A 13,768-nucleotide genomic window follows, 5' to 3' on the forward strand; every position below is an offset into this window, starting at 1 on the left:
TCAAAAGCATTTCTGTGAAGTGGCTGCTATAAAAATTGAGGCAGATTGAAGTAATTACAAGACTTTTCACTGAAACCCGATCCAGAGTTAAAAGATGCTATAGAACTGTTGTTCAGAAACCTAGCTTTTCAACGCCTCTTTTCGAAACTCTCTACTCCTTTGGCTTTTGTGATAGCTATTCTCCTCCTTCTCTACCCTTTACGGGATCTTCTTCCCTGCCTGTTGACTTAAGCATGTCCTCTAAGGTTCATCCTGCCCCACTTTTCTTTCCTACAGTCACTCACTCACAACTTCAGCTATCATCCTTTTACTGATGACTCCTGAATTTACATTTCCAACTCTGATCTTCTTTCTGTGCTTCATTTCTCTGCTTCCAACCAACAATAGAAAATAGAATAAACAAACTAATGCATCCTTAAAGGCCTAGGTCAAGACCCATCTCTTTCATGATATCTTCACCAATTATTCCAGCCCAGGTTGTGTTCCTTTTCTCCCAACTCTTGTGGTATTTCTAGTACCATGCAATTCAACACTTTTTTTTTTATTATTTTATGTGTTGGTATTATTTCGATGTGGAGCTCCCTGAAGACAGACCACTTTTTAGGCTTCTTTTGTATCCTCTGTAACATGTGGCATAATCCTGTGCATGCATAGGAGGCATTCAATAACGTCTAATTGGCTAAGGGGATTTTTCATGGGGAGGTGTCCTGTGTTTCTGGTGAAACAGTCTTTCTTCATTTCAGGGGATGAGTTGCCTGAGCTGGACAACATGGCTGACTACTGGTTGGGTTCCATTGCCAGGGCCACAATGCAGACATATTGCGATGTGATCCTTCAGATTCCTGAGCTGACCCCACACTCCACAAAGCAGCTGGCTACAGACATTGGTATGTATGGGGCTTGTGGGAGTCAGGTGGCTGCTGCTGGTTGTCTGGCAGGCCTCAGGGGATAAGGCTTCCTCCATTAAATCCTTGCCCTCTGTAACTATGGTGCAGTCTTTCTGGCTGTCAGGGTCAAATACGTAGGGGTCAGATTAGAATGAACAACTCTAACAAGTCTGCTTCCTTGCCCTCTTTATTTGGGTCACCCCAGAACTGTCCTTGTGCCTGTGACAAGATAGACCAGCTGCTAGATCAGATATAGTACTTGCCTCCTTTCAGCATGCCCAATCGTGTGACCTAGAGTCTAAGATGTGCCCCTCTACCTCTTTCCTGAAAGATGAGAGACCAGCCTTTACCAAAGGATGCTAGAGAAAGAACCTTTCAAGTCTCTCTGTAGAAGTCTGGTTTTTTTGTGTTCCAACTTTGCTATGTGTTGCAGACTCTACTCAGAGATACATGTGAAGCCTCATATGTGTGATGCTGCCTGGTGTCTACAGAAAGAGCCTATTGCAATAAAGAGTTTCCTGAGGAGCAGCCCAAGGGCCTGTTTATTCCTTGCAAGAAAATGACCCTGCCAGCATGGGGCACCAGATATTAACTGCCTAGATTTTCACCTGAGTGCCCATCTGTTTGGTATTCAAAAATTCTTTTCCGCAGTGTGAGAGAGGGTTGCTAAGATAATGCGTTTCGTGAAGATAAAACGTTCAGCACCGGTCACTTTCATAGAATCGTAGAAAGAAATTTTGAGCTGGAGAGAACTTTAGACAGTGAAGTCCAACCCCTGAATTTTACTGATAAGGAAACTGAGGTTCCCAAGGGAAAGTTCACTCTCCAAAGTTGAGCAGCTAATTAATCGTAGAATTGGAACCAGAACCCAGCATTCCAGTGTTTTTTTCTGTTATGCCATGTTGCCTCCCAAATAGAAGACATGGTTTTGTCCATGGGCTTAGTCTAAAGTCATAGACTCATAGAATATTAGTACAGAAAGGGACCACAGAGGTCATCTAGTCCAGCCTCCTTGTTGTATAGGTGAGGAAACAAAAGCCTAGGGAGTTTAAGTGATTTGCCCAGTCACATAGCTAGCTAACTGCAGACCTGGAACTACAATCCAAGTGTCCTTATTCCTTCTGTTCTTTCGTATTAAGCCATCAGTATCACAGTATAGCCATCTACTTTTTCCCACTTCACTGGGCATATTTTATTTAGGAAAGTAAAAAGAAATGAAACTCAAATTCATCTGTGTCACTACTTATTAATTATTCTAGGGCTGGGGTGGGAAACCTGTGGCCTTGAGGCCACATATAGCCCTCTAAGTCCTCAAGTATGGCCCTGATTGAATCCAAGCTTCATAGAACAAATCCCCCAATAAAAGGATTTGTTCTATAAAATTTGAACTCAGTCAGAAGGCCACACCCAAGGATCTAGAAGGCCACATGTGGCCTTGAGGCCGCAGGTTCCCCATCCCTGTTAGGCAGAAGTCTTGTTGAGGAAGAGAGGTTGAAACCTTGAGATTTGGGGATTCTTTTTGTAAATTATAATCATCTGTGGTATTCCTTCTCCCACATATTTTAAAGAGACATCCAAGGAGTCATTGAATTCTAATCAGCTGAACAAGCTATCTTAGCAGGTAAACTGCTGCTTCATTTGGTGTATTTATTACCTAGGCAGCATCTTTGGGAAGGAGCCTAGTAAGATAGGACTATAGAATCAGTTGTGCTAGGAACTACTAGGGTCGTAGTAGAGAACAGTAAGATTCAGTGTATGATCCAATGCTGCATTGTGTAGTACAGATTTTTAATGTCATATGAATTTAGAGAAGGGAGGAAGGAAAACTTGGAATTGCCTCCCAATTTCTATCACATCTGTTTAAGAGGTCATGTTTACCTTCTGTGCATGTTTTTTTTGTCTAATTTTAATACATTAGAAAAGCAAACATATTTCCTTGATTCTCTAAATTATTGTAACGAAGTTATGGGGCTGAATGTAGTTATTGGTTACGATGATACCCCTTTACAGCACTGGAGTTAAGGGATGTAATTCACACTTCAGTTATAAATGTTATGGAATATTATTAAATGGAGTTATTTTTAAAAGTATTCGGTTTGACCTTTGGCATATTTGAATTTATGTACTGATGTAGTACGTTATAAGGAGTTTTATTGTGTTTAGAAAATGCTCAGACAGAACTGTAGGTTGTTTGCTCCTTAAATGAGGGGTCTGGGGGGGAGTGTGCACTGAACTTTTCTTCATGTATTTTAGTGGTCTCATTCAGGTTATGTAGTGTTGTGATGGTTCCTTATTTAGGACAAGGATGTGCTGGTCATCTTTACTTTTTGTGCCAAGTAATGCCTGTTTACTTTTAAAGTAATAATCCTTGCCTGCTTACAGAGAAAGATTTTGTGGAGATATATTTTTTTTTTCCTTTCAAACCCTACAGACTATCTGATAAATGTGATGGATGCCTTGGGCCTCCAGCCATCCCGGGCCCTCCAGAACATGGTGACTCTCTTGAAGACCAAACCAGAGGATTATAGACAGGCAGCCAAAGGCCTCCCACGTCGACTAGCCAGCAAAGTGGCCTCCATGAGGAATGTGAATTACTGATCCTACCATGCAGACTTTGGAAGGGGGGGTGAGAGCTAATATTCTGGGCCAACAGCAGTGTTCTCATGTTTATTGGGAATATTTACCAACTCAGCCAGGAATCAAGGTGTTTTCTTGAACAGGAAAGAGGGAATATTATTTATTAGGGTAAATATTTTAATTTTTTTTGAATGATCTGATTTTTCAAATGGAATTTACAAATAAAATGAAGTGAAGAAAGAAGTTTTTTAAAAAAACTAATCTAATCTTTGTGTCAACATGAGTACCAAAATGTCAAATTGCCATAGTAGCAGGACTTTGGGGAATATGAGGATTAGTTGTGGCGTATTTGGACCTTTGCTTTTCTTGGGGTGGGTAATGGTGATGTAACTAGTGCTTGCTGGATAATGTAATTTTTTTTCCCTTCCTGTAAGAAAAAAGCGTTATTTGGGAATATCTCAAGTGTATATTGTGGCATTTGTGAGGGGAACCTATGTTGGGATGTTGGAGGCAAAGACGGGAGTGCTGGTTCTTCAGGATGTTATCAAAATTTTTTTCAATTGAAAAGATAAAGTGAATTTTGTTAATATGAATATTATTATGATGATTAAGAAACATCATTGAGGCATTTACCTTCTTGGGCTGCCCTTTCCATCATTTTAGATCCATTCTAATCGGTATCACTCCTTTCTCTTGGTTCTCATCATCAACCCCACAAATGTGAAGGTAGCAGTACTAAATGGAATGTGTCATCTGTGGGGTTCTCACACATGTGCACACTATTGTAACCATTTTATCTGGCACTGGCAGAGCCCCGGCTGGGAACCCGAACCAAGAAAAATATTTCAGTTTCTTATGCAGCGGAGCACACACTGTCCCTGGCAAGAGCTGAGCCTGTGTTTGGGGACTGGCCACTGGGCAAAACCGCCTTGAATAAGCAAGGACAGATTCACATAAGTATCCAAGAGATCTAGAAGGGCAACCATGTGTTTATTTAAGCTGGAAACCTTGGTGGGTTTGGTGACCTTGTCCTCTTCCCTTATCCTCTACAGTAGTCTTTCTGTTTCTGTCACATAATTCATCATTTTCTGAACAATTCACATTTTCAAAAAAATATCCAGACGTGTCATTTTGTTCTTTTGCTTTTCCTTTCTACACTAACCTGGGAAGTTGGGTCCTCACTCTGTATAACAAAATCTGTTATTTCTCTGGTGTCTCATCTGGGATTCTTTGTAAAGAAATGGCTCTGGGAAAGGACTGGGGGTGGGGTGGGGGAGGAATAACTTGCAACGGAATCACAAACCACCCTACCTGAGGTTTTCTCTGATTGTTCTGAATCCCAGAGTTTTTAGCTGGTGACTCCACTCTCTCTGACAACCATCCCAGCCTTGATCTTTGGGCACCCAAATTCTCCCATGTCTTCTGGCCCATGTGTGTGAAAAATTGTTTTTTTTTTTTTTTCCTTGCCTGCAGATAAAGGTCGTGATTGCTTTTTTTTTTTTAACTAGCAACAAGTACAGCCATAGATCATTCAAATTCTAACCCTAATAACTCCTACAGTCCCAAACTGATTTTCATAGGCTTATCTCCATGTGGACAGCTGCCACGATTCTCTGGAGAGGGCCTACTTATGTTTATCCCTCATCAATACCTAACCTGACTCCTTATCCAGCCTCCATGTTGGTACCCCATGTTGTACCATCCACCAAGTTCTGGTAGGCCTTATTTTTTGTCCCATTTGCAAGACTTGAAAGGTGGATAGTTTTACACCTGTTTCAGCTTAGATGTTAGCTCTGCTCACCTGATTTGTTGTTTGTTCCCAAGGAAATGCTCATCTAAAATCTGCTGTAGGGTTTTTATAATCTTTTCTTTTTAATCAGATTTTTTATTTTTAGTTTACAACACTTAGTTCTACATGTTCTTGAACTTCAAATGTTCTTCCCTTCCCTCCCCCGCTCCCCCCCCGCAAAGTGGCATGCAGTCCGATATAGATTCTATATAACCCTTCGCATTAAACTTACTTACACAATAGTCAGGTTGCAAAGAACAATTATGACCAATGGAATGATCCACGAGAGAGAAGAAACAAAAACCAAAAAAGAAGAGAGGAAAAAAAGAGAGCAAATGGTTTGCCTCAGTCTGCATTCAGACTGCAGTTCTTTCTCTGGATGTAGCTAGCTCTCTCCATCATGAGTCCTTTGGAGTTGTCTTTGAGCCTTGTATTGCTGAGAAGAGCCAAGTCTATCAAAGTTAGTCATCACAGAATCAATATGTCTATGGTTGTGTACAATGTTCTCCTGGTTCTGCTGCTCTTACTCAGCATCATATCATGTAGGTCTTTCCAGACCTGTGTAAAGTCCATGTCTTCCCCATTTCTTATAGCACAGTAGTATCCCATTACATTCATATACCACAACTTGTTCAGCCATTCCTCAATTGATGGCCATCCCCTTGATTTCCAATTTTTTGCCACCACAAAAAGAGCAGCTGTAAATATTTTTGTACATACGGGTCCCTTTCCCACTCATGTGATCTCTTTGGGTCATAGCCCTAGGAGTGGTATTGCTGGGTCAAAGGGTATGCACTTTTTTATAGCCCTTTGGGCATAGTTCCAAATTGCTCTCCAAAATGGCTGGATCTGTTCACAACTCCACCAACAATGTCATTTTCCTGTTTTGTCCTGTTAGCCAATCTGACAGGAGATATGTGGTACCTAAGAGTTCTTTTGATTTGTATTTCTCTAATTAATAGTGATTTAGAGCATTTTTTCATATGACTATAGATATCTTTAATTTCTTCCTCTGAAAACTGCCTATTTATATCTTTTGACCATTTCTCAGTTGGGGAATGGCTTTTATTTCTCTAAATTTGGCTCAGTTCCCTGTATATTTTAGATATGCGGCCTTTATCAGAGGTATTGGTTGTAAAGATTTTCTCCCAATTTTCTGCTTCCCTCCTAATCTTTGTTGCATTGCCTTTGTTTATATAAACACTTTTCAGTTTAACATAATCAACATTATCCATTTTGCATTTTGTAATGCTCTCTATCTCTATCATGAATTCTTCCCTTTCCCTTAGGTCTGATAGGTAAACTATTCCCTGCTCTCTCAGGTGCTTATAGTATCAGCCTTTATTCCTAAATCATGAACCCATTTTGACTTTATTTTGGTATATGGTGTAAGATACTGGTCTTTGTCCAGTTTCTGCCCTACCATTTTCCAATTTTCCCAGCAGTTTTTGTGGAATAGTGAATTCTTAACCCAGAAACTGGATTCTTTGGGTTTGTGAAAGAGTAGATTGCTATAGTTGTTGACTAACGCATCTTGTGTACCTAACCTATTCCACTGATCCACCCCTCTGTTTCTTAGCCAGTACCAGGTAGTTTTGATGACTGCTGCTGTATAGTACTGTTTGATATCTGGTATAGCTAGGCCACCTTCTCTAGCATTTCTTTTCATTAATACCCTAGATATTCTAGACCTCTTGTTCTTCCAGATGAATTTTGTTATTATTTTATCCAGCTCTGTAAAATAATTTTTTGGTAGTTCAATTGGTATGGCAGAGTTTTTACGATCTTAAAAATGCTTTACACAAACGGGAATAATAAGTTTCCTCTAACCCTAATTTAATAAATGTAATCCCTTTGACAACCGTTCTTTTAAAAATGAAACGATACAGTTGCTTTTCTCACTTGCTGCTCCAAGTCCTTAGGGGTGTGCCTCTAGGGAGGGGTTGTTAATAACATGGAACACAAGAAAAAGAACCTACCTCCAGAGCAGCCACCTGTCCAACTCAAACCTTGTGGGTGGGTGGGAGAAATTATTGGAAGCAGCCAATTGAGGAGGGGAGGAGACCTAAGGGTGGGAGGAGATGTAGGAAAGGCTTTTCAGCTCAAGGGCCCTGGGGAGGGAATTAAAGAATGAAAAAGTGGCTTGGACTGTAGCTTGAAGGGAGAAGCAATTGTATGAGAACTCTTTCTGGGGTGGAAAGGAGAAGCGAGGTCTGCTTCATGTTACTGTAGCCCCATTCTTTAGTTGTTGCTCAGAGTCATTGTGGAGTGTACGGGTGGAATTAGAGTCAAAAGATTTTTCGTGGGATGAAATACTTTTCCTGAGCTCATCTCATGAGTCATTAGCGAAGATGAGACTAAACCTAAGCCATCCCACTTTCCAGTCTAGTGCTTTTACCCTCGAAGGAAACCACTGAAATAAGATGAGGAGGTTTAAGAGGAAGGTGTGAAGTAGAAATTAATAAAAGGAGAATCAGTAAGGTGATAGCAATACAGGAAAGGGTGAGAAGCTTAGCACTGGTGGGTTTTCATGGAGTTAATCTTGGGATTTGAGAGATTATACCTTCTGCCATCTCCCCATTTGGTTTTGGAGAGTCTCAGCTGGAACCAGCTCTCCCTGTACTATTACCCCACCCTAAGAGCCTGTGACTCTTGTGCCACCACACCTACCTTTTCCCTGGGTACACCATGTTCAGTGGGGAGCCATATAAAATCCCAGCATTACCTGGATATACTTCCTTATTTTTAGTCCGTCATCTGCTTCTCTAAGCTTATGGGTTTCCGTTTTAGTTTTTCCTGGTGATAGCAGCTCCTGGTTGCTGCTACCTTCACACAAGGATGGAGTCCTCCCTTGAATGCCTGTCTCTGTTTTACCGTATTATCTTGGGAAGGGAGGAGAAGGAAGGGCTGGTTTTCCAGGGTCGGCTTCAGTCTTAATTTTGTCCTCCGCAGAAGATGAACTGAGAGCACAGGGTTGAATTTGGTCATGGAAATTGGATAAATGTTGAATAAAAAGTGTACAGGAGTGAAATTCCTCCAGTCACAATGACACAAACATTATGTCTATTTTGGGGATCTGTTGCAAAAGGCAATCTTTGTTCCTAGTCTAGTTTCATTTTTTTTTGGTAGTGCAATGAAAAATAAAACCCCCTAAACCCTTTCAGCTTTGTTGGGATTGCACAAATGAGTTAGGGGAGGCTATGGCGATGTAAGGGCTTTTTTTGTCTAATGTTTTTCTCCTCACCTAGTTGGGCACAATAGCATGCTGATACTGCTTTGAGAGTAAGGGTGCCTGGAGATATTTCTATCTTGGAAGAGAGCCCAAAGTTTTTGTTTTTTTTTCCTTTAGCTCTAGCCTGTGGTATCAAACTCTTAGTCCCACAGACTCCTCCTTGGCTCCAGAAGATATGAATGTACACTCCCAGGCCCCACTGTGGTTACTAGATGGAGTAGCAGGTAGCTACAGCCTAAAAATAGCTTTTGTCTCCTGGTTTTGTCTCAGGACTTTGTTGCCCTGATGTGGAAGTTGGCACCAAGCTTTGATCCTAGAGCCATGAGTTAGGACTTGAGAGGTCTTAGGTTGTGATTCTGCAGCCTTCAAGGGGCTTAGTGAGTCCAGTTCTGAGATCCTCTGAAATCAATGGTTCTGGTCACTGCTTGTGGCCCAGCCTTTAATAGCCCTTGTAGTTCAAGGCTGGGGAAGAAAATGAGGCTCTCATTTGTGGGTACACAAAAGCTTTGCCCTTCCTTGACTGTTTATAGCTTTCCCTTCTACACCCTCCCCCAACAGCTTTCTCTAAGTAGCCACAGAAAGAACTCACCAACCTGCTCTAGCCTGAATGATCTAGGCAACTCAGAAATCATCTTATCCCCAAAAGCTTTGACATGGTTCCAGTAGTGTTCTGTCTGTGCAGGACAGGTTGGGATTAGTGGTGATTTTGGTTGAGGGATTATCTAAATCCTTTGTATTTCCCTTCTTTCATTAATGCCTTTAGCTGAGGGTGGAAAAGGTAAGGAAGTTCAGGTATTTTATCCCTTATTGGCAGCAATCTAATTCAATAGATGTTTATTGAGTGATTGCTACATACCAATTACCAGGCACTGTGCATATACAGTTACAGAGATAAAAAACAATAAACACACACCTTGCTCTTAACAAGTTTACAGTCGAATGGGGGACATGACAGGCAGACTGGAATTGTTCAAACTGAAGTAAAAAGAAGGAAACGAGAGCTAATACCTTTGTTATTTGACATACATCGAGGTATGGCCAAAGGCAGGATCTATATAGAATGCTGGGATTGTTGACTAAAGAGTAGCTTTTGGTGTGATTGTATGCCCACAAACATTTATAGATTGAGTGATTCATCTGTTTGTTTCCTTATGCATTTGCCCTCTCACTATAGTGTGCCTCTCATGTACCATGAGGAGTGGGACTGAATTGAGTTCTGACTGCATGTACACCTCCCTACGTAAGGCCTTCACATTAGAAGAGATGAATTTGGTGATTATCACTCCTTACTTCAGTCAGTAGAGGTATGACTGCCTCCTTTTTCTAGCTAGGACAAGGAGTCCTTTCTGTTCTTAACTCCCCAACCGGACACTTTTTCCTGAAGGTAGCTTAGAACCAGGGAATATAGAAGCCCAGCCATTTCTTCACTTCCTGTTGTAAAGGAACATTTTCTCCAATGGGCAATTTAAGATGGAGCCTTGGAGTAAACTATGATAGGGTAAAATGAAAAACAGTCAAGTTATTTTACTTCCCCAAAGCCCCCCAGCTAGGCCTAGGGTGTTTCTATAGAGCAAATCTTAAACACTGTGGGATTCTGTGAACATTACCAGCATAATTAAAATGATCACCCACAAAGCAGTGGACAGTACTTCATGGTTTATTTTCAGAGAGCTCACATAGAATTTAGAGCTAGAAGAGATTTTAGAGTTCATTTAGCCCAACTCCCTCATTTTACAGGTGAGAAAACTGCCACAAAAATGTTGTGACTTGAAAATGGTCACACAAGTAGTAATTGGCAGTCAAGGTTTGAATACAAGTCCTTTGATACCAACGTTAGTGCCCTTTCCACTACATCATACTTGCCATCCTAACAGGCTAAAAGGACCTTAAGGTTGAAAACAAATTCAATTTAATATGCAAAACAAATTAAGTTAGATAAGTATTTATTAAATCTATTATGTGCAAAGCAATGTAATAGGCTGGAGATACAGAGACACAAATGAAATAGTCCCTGGCCTCAAGGAACTTACACTCCAATTGGGGGAGATAACATATAAATTGGAATATACAACATAGATAGAAGGTAATTTGAGGAATGGTACAAGCAGTTGGGGGTGCCAAATAAGAAAGGTATCCTGGACAAGGTATTACTTTAACTGGGTCTTAAAGGAAATCAGGATTCCAAGAGGTGGAAGGAAGAGCATACCAAGCATGGAGAGCACATCCAGTATGAGGGTGAGTGATGGAGTGATGAGGATCAGCAAGTTGGCCAGATTGTGGAGTGCATTGAAGGAAGTGGAAGGTAAGAAATCTAAAAAGGGGTATGGTTATCAAGAACTTTAGATGCCAAACAAAGGACTGAAAAGATAGAAAGGGATCTGGTTATCAAGAACTTTAGATGCCAAACAAAGGACTTTATATTTGGTCCTGGTGCTATGTAGTAGCAATTAGATTTGAATTGGCCTATTAATAGGCCATGTGACCGGCTTACATGGCAGGAAAACTTAGACATAGGTGGTGGGAAGAGCTTCCTGACAGGAAAAGGAAGTTATGTCACAGAAAATGCTGAGAGAGAGAGAGAGAGATGTTATGGCTGCTGGTGGCTGCTAATGGCTGCCCTCGTGATTGCTGGAACTGAACAGGCTGACTTAGCTGTACTGTGAGTTTGTTTTGCAGGGAGTTGGAGAGGTTTGGGGATGTTGAGACTCCATGTTGTGATTTTCTGTATTGAATGTTTTGGGTTCCTTGCTGTTATGATGAAGTGGACTGACTGGCTGTGGGAGCTGAACATTTGGTTATGGGATATGGTTCTCTAGTGTCTGAATAAATGGTTTACTACTTCTACCTTCTATGTGGAGAGTCTCGTATACTTTGCGATACAGACTACATAGGCATTTTGGCAATTATCATCTATGTTCTTATTATTGCCTTACTGTTTCGTGGTAATAAGGAGTCCCTGGAGTTTAGTGAGCAGGATAGAGTGACATGGTCAGATCTACACATCAGGAAAATCACTTTGGCAGCTTTGTGGAGGATGGATTGGAATGGGAACAGAGTCAGGCAGGAACACCAATTAGAAGGTCATTGTCATAGTTCAAGTAAGAGGTGATGAGAGCATGGGTGGTGGCTATGAGAGTAGAAAAAAGGAGAGGTATGTGAGAGATGTAATAGAGAAAAAAGTTACACAATTTGACTGCTGGAAGGATGATGGAACCTTCAACATTAATAGAGAATTTCAGTAGAGGGGAGGGTTTTGGAGAATAAATAATGAGTTCTTCTTTGGACATACTAGATGTGCCTTTAAGACATGAAGTTTAAAATGTCCAATAGGCAACTAGTGATGGCAAACTAAGGAGAGATGATAGGCCTGGCTCATCACCTTCCTAGAGGTGATAACTGTACCCTCACAACCCTCAGGCCATCAACTGAGACACTATTAGAGAAAAGAAGGGGGTCCAGGAGAGAGCTTTGGGGAACACCTACAATTAGTGGGTATGACATGGGTAAAGATCTAGCAATAGAAAAAGAGCAGTCAGATAAGTAGGAGAACCAAGAAAGAACATTCATGAAAACTCAGAGAGGAGAAAGTATCAAGGAAGTGCTATGGAGAGGTTAAGAAGAGGGAAGAATGAGAAGAGACCATTAAATCTGACAAAAAATCATTGTTCTCTGTAAAGTTTCAGATGAATGATGAGGGCAGAAGCCAGATTGTAGAAGGTTTAGAAGAGAATAGGAGAGGAAGTTGAGGCACTCATTGTAGATGGCTTTTTCAAGTTTAGCTGATAAGAGTAAGAGAGATATAAGATAGCTTTTGGGGGATGGTCAGATCAAGTGAGGGTTTTTGAAGGATAGAGAGGCTTGGGCTTGTTTGTAGACAGCAGAGTAAGAGGCAGTAAATAGGGAGAGATTGAAGATTTGAGAGTGGGAATGATGATGGGGGCTATCTGCAGGAGAAAATGAGAGGATAGTATCAAGGTACGTGTAATAGGGTTGGCTTTGGCAAATAGAAGGGTCATTTTATTGTCAGAAACTGGCATGGATGAGGAGATAGTGGGAAGTAGAGTCATGGGGTATAAGATAAGGAAGAGAAGAGGGAGGTCTTGGTGATTGGCCTCTTTTTTCTGTCAAATATGAGTCAAGGTACTCAGCAAAGAGGATATGGAGAAGAAATTGTGTAGGATGCTCAGAGAGATAAAAGGTTTGCTAGTTTATTTTTAATTAAAATTTTTTTCAGTTAAAAATCTATTTTTTCTCCCTCCTGCCTTCTCCCTTCTATGATGGCAAGCAAAGTGAGACTTTTTGTTGTCTTTTGTTTTGGAGTGCTTCTCAGCACTAAGGCAATCAAGTGCCTTTGAGTCTTGCCTTTGTTTCAATCAAGAGTCATTGATTGGAGACAATATATTTGTGTTAGGATCAGAGATCTTTCCCACACCCTTTTGCTAAGTAGATGCTAAGCTTCAGGCCTACAGCCTTTTGCCAAGGGCCCTAAACAGAGTATAAATGCTCTGACGTTAGCATTTACCTTTGGGGGCTTACTTATGGGAAGAGTGTTCATGTGATTTGGCCAGACAAGACTCTGGGTAGCCATTAAAGAGCCCTCCCCCCACCCCTTTGAAAACCCAGATGTTGGTGCTTCTCTCCCTGGTAACTATGTATGTATTGTCTTAGACAGCAAGAAGCCTGTCTGTTGATTTGTGTTATTTTGCTCTGTTTGCATAATTTCTGCTCATAATTTCTGTTTGTGTTTTCTCTGAAGTTCAGGGTGTTGACTTTTTCTCCTGAACTAAGTGAATGATTTATGTATGTTTAATTAAAGTGAGATTGTAAACCCCTTAAAGTTGCTTTCCTTAGAAAAGCAGATCAAAGAACCTGTGCCAGCAGCTCTCCTATGTTCTGGTGTTATTGGTCTTACATCCACACAGCAGCTGCTAGCAGCATTGTTGTTACACCTTCTCACAGAGGAAAAAAAACAAAACAAAACCTTTGTAACTAATATGCGTAGTCAGGTGAAACACATTCTCACAATGGTTATGTCCAAAAAAAAGAATGTCTCATTTTGTACCTTGAGGAGGTGGGTAACATGCTTCATTGTTGGTTCTCTGGAATCATAATTGGTCATTTTGTTGATCAGAGTTAAGAAAGTTTTGGAACAGCTGTTTTAGTGAGAATGATGAGGAAATCAGAGAGTTATAGTAACAGTGCCTTGTTTGCTGTAGTGAGGGTCCCATTGAGATTAGCTGGCATACTTTATAGCAGAACCAGTCAGTGCAGTTTTATGATTTC

At 40.9% G+C, this 13,768-nt stretch overlaps 1 protein-coding gene across 1 annotated transcript in view; it reads left to right on the plus strand.

The window, feature by feature from the left end:
• COG7 (component of oligomeric golgi complex 7) overlaps positions 1-4,092 on the plus strand; it is a 62,835-nt gene extending 58,743 nt beyond the window's left edge. Inside the window, exons 16-17 of the mRNA XM_036738848.1 lie at positions 744-887; positions 3,319-4,092. Coding sequence (XP_036594743.1) covers positions 744-887; positions 3,319-3,485 — 311 coding nt within the window. The 3' untranslated portion in view covers positions 3,486-4,092. The remainder of the gene's footprint in view (positions 1-743; positions 888-3,318) is intronic.
• The last annotated feature ends 9,676 nt before the right edge of the window (positions 4,093-13,768 follow it).

Source organism: Trichosurus vulpecula, chromosome 9 (genome assembly GCF_011100635.1).
Source record: "Trichosurus vulpecula isolate mTriVul1 chromosome 9, mTriVul1.pri, whole genome shotgun sequence".
Taxonomy (NCBI): Eukaryota; Metazoa; Chordata; class Mammalia; order Diprotodontia; family Phalangeridae; genus Trichosurus; species Trichosurus vulpecula.